This window comes from Mauremys reevesii, linkage group 5, assembly GCF_016161935.1.
Source record: "Mauremys reevesii isolate NIE-2019 linkage group 5, ASM1616193v1, whole genome shotgun sequence".
Taxonomy (NCBI): Eukaryota; Metazoa; Chordata; order Testudines; family Geoemydidae; genus Mauremys; species Mauremys reevesii.
This window is the reverse complement of record NC_052627.1, coordinates 79344878-79348151: the sequence shown is the minus strand read 5'-3', so window position 1 is coordinate 79348151 and position 3274 is coordinate 79344878. Positions and strand designations below refer to the sequence as shown.

General features: G+C 36.7%; 1 protein-coding gene across 2 annotated transcripts in view; it reads right to left on the bottom strand.

The window, feature by feature from the left end:
- Positions 1 to 246: 246 nt before the first annotated feature.
- PRIMPOL (primase and DNA directed polymerase) overlaps positions 247 to 3274 on the bottom strand; it is a 25903-nt gene continuing 22875 nt past the window's right edge. For both annotated transcript variants that reach the window (XM_039540514.1, XM_039540515.1), the window contains 3 exons: positions 3095 to 3177; positions 2962 to 3008; positions 247 to 1602 (listed from right to left, as the gene is read on the bottom strand). In XM_039540514.1, the coding sequence (XP_039396448.1) occupies positions 1279 to 1602; positions 2962 to 3008; positions 3095 to 3177 (454 nt within the window). In that variant the 3' untranslated portion in view covers positions 247 to 1278. The remainder of the gene's footprint in view (positions 1603 to 2961; positions 3009 to 3094; positions 3178 to 3274) is intronic.

The window sequence follows — 3274 nt, the reverse complement described above, 5'->3', positions numbered from 1 at the left end:
TTGCTTCTGACTTAAATCTTTCACCTCTATAAATAAGTGATGTGAGCCTCTTGTGAGAAAAGTTGATATGTTTCTAACAATTTACTAACAATTGTGAAGGGAATGTGTGGTTTTTCACTTTGACGTATAGTAAGTTTGAGGTGAACGTTTTTGTGCTACCTCATACATTGCATGTGTGGCAGCATGGAGTAGAGAGAGTATGACAAACCATTAATGATCTCTGTGAATCAGTGATAAATCTAGTGCTTTAAAATTAATAGGATTTTATTATTGGATTACCAGAGTAATCATTTGGAAATACCAAAGTGACGAGTAGACATTTTCTTTAGAATGAGCAATAACAGGTTTTTCACTAAATCAGTTGTAATTCCAACTAAAGTAGCAAAGATAGGCTTGTAACAGGCAACTTACAAATAGACATGTCTCAATTCTTAGCAGTGGCTTCCATAAATTATTGCACCATTATGAGTATTGAATAAAATATTTCTAATACTAGTACGTGGAGATTTAAAAACAGCTTAGTTATAACAAGTCATACAGAAGAAGGTGGTGAGCATAATGAAATTCTCAAAAGGTAAATCCATACTTTAGATACAAACTTTTGGCAGGCTCACTTATAGGTAAGAGAGCCTGCCTGCCCTTTGTAAAGTATAGTACGGACTGTAGGCAAAATCCTAAACATTTGGACATATGGGAAGAAACATGTTTTAACCACACTTCATCCCTCAGTAAGTGAATTATACCTGAATCATTGTCCATGAAGTCTTTTGAGTGTGTTAACACTGTCTACTTCGCATCTTTTTAAATTTTGAATTTAGTGCTCCTGAGAAGTACCAGCTTGATAGCCTGTGTCTAGCTTTAGAACATTGCACAACACAGGTACCGCTAGGGTAAACTGATCTACTTGGGTCTTCCCTGGTGCTTCTTTCCTGTCTAGCAGCAGCAGCTACTCTAGGGGTGAAAGGATAGTTGAGTTTCTGTAGCTATTCAGTCCTTGGCCTCTGCAAAGAGAGGATGGCTTTTGTGCCATATGTACCACTGCAGTACCAATGTACCACCATTGACTAAGCTAGAATTTAAAGCAAAAAATTAAAGGTTGTATCCTCTTAGAACCATGCCAGAATCCTCTCTTTATATGAAAGTGCATAGTAAACTTGCCATTAGCTGTGTTTTTGTACATTGGGTTTATATGTTAATGACATTTACATGGTTAATCAGTTTCTTTTGGCTAAATAAACTATATCTTAATTAATCTAAACAGCTGACCTTAGCTGATAGCTAGTTGTATGCCTTGTTACCACAAACTTCTTGTTTTCTTAAAACCTCTATGAGCAGCTCGTCAGGTATTTCTTCCAGGTCACAGTTCTGCTTGGTCAGATTGTTGTCTGCAGCTTCTGCAAGTTCAGCATCTTCAATAGCTTCCAGAAAATAGGCATCATCAGTCACATTGTCCCATTCTGTGTTTGAACAGAGCTTGTCAGGAGACTCCTTATTTTCTTGATGTATCCTTAATGATGTCCTTTCTGAGAAGTCTGTAAAGTTAGGTGATTTTTCTTTTTCTTCTATGTTCCCCCACTCATCCATAAAAAGTGCATATTCTTCCTTTAAAAAAAAACAAATATTACTTATTCAATATGTAAGTGTTCATTATTTTTGAGGGGAGATCTTATTGTTGGCTTCATCATGGGAGCAGAGTTGGGCTAAGGCTGAGCACTTTTGAAAATGTCACCTCTAATGAACACTGTGTAGGTCAGCTGGCAAGGCAAGTTTCTTGTGTTTTGGGATTGTGCGCATTTACCAAACAGCAAAACCCTAATCTTTTGAAAGTCAGTTTAATAGGACCAACATTTAGTTCTTAAAAGCAGTGCCTTGTAACTGGCAAGCTTTTGAAAATCATGCTGCAAGAGCATTACTGAGTTTGCTCTCTAGCTGCATCTGTAGGGAGATAACACATTTACATGCACACACAGTACGAGTATGGCCCTGGGAATGTCACATGAGCCATAGCTGTGTGCTGACTGGGCCATAAGTGGCCCAAGGGCTAAGAACTACTGCTTTAAGTAGTGATGATTCACTTACTAAGAATTTTTTGCTAAATAGGTGTAATTTACCAATAATCAGTTCTGCTTCAGGTAGGACTTCATAAACTTACAGTATATACAGAGCAATAAACCATGAAAAGTTTGGTTGAGAGGTAATGCCAGCTATTGAAAAGCTGTTTTCTATAGAGCTCAGGGTAGGGGTTGCATGGCCAATAGTCTTATCTACAAAGGTTGACTATTTACATTAAACATTTTTTATTGCTTTACTACACTACACAAGCATTTTTCTAAATGAAGATTGAAGTTAATCTTCAAAGTCAGTGACATTTAATTGCCATTTAAAAAACATGAATCAGTTGTTTCAGAATACTAAACCACTAATGCTAAGACAATAGGATATACAATTGACTATGTATTAACTATGCTACCATCATAGTGTGCTGCAAATACCAGTTGAAGTTTGACTTGTATTTGCCTAAGCATCAGAAAAATGGAAAACTGAATGTATTCTTTGAATCCTCCATGAAGTTTAAAGGTGACATGCATATATTGGTCAGTTAGACAGCATAGATACAGCTAGAGAGATTAAAAGATCTTCTGCTAGACCACACAGAAGAGATTTGCCTTAGTCTAAGTGAGATATTGGTAACCTTGCCTAAAGCCGGTCTATATTACCACTTCCCTTGGTGGTAGGAGTACTAGTAGGAGAATTCTGAAATATATAGTCACTACACTTGATGAGTCCCATTGCCATTCATGGAACTACTCACAAGTGAGTAAAGATTGCACTATCAGTCAGTCCCTTCGTGTAGGCAAGACTTTTAAAGGGCTACCAGAGAGGACAGTTTGGAACACACTTGAGTTACCATTAAGCCTTTTTTTTTTGTATGGGGAAGGGGAAAAGGAACAAACTACATACCTCTTTGAAAAGAAAAGGGAGGCATATCTCAGGGGGTAATGGAATACCTAGAACAAATACAATGTGTTTATATTTTGTTTAAAGTTATTGTTTCTGAAATGGTTAAGTGTAATTTTATTGAAAACATACTTACTTTCTGATTTGAAGTTTTTAGCTCTGCACACAGGGTCATAACATTTTTGATAGTAAATTTCTTTTTTTAGATCTACCAGAATCCTTAAAATACAGAAGCATGTGTTGGCTATCACTTAAGAACAGCATTAGCTACATTATACACATAGTGTCTTCGTTCTCTAGGTGAAATCCTTGCCCT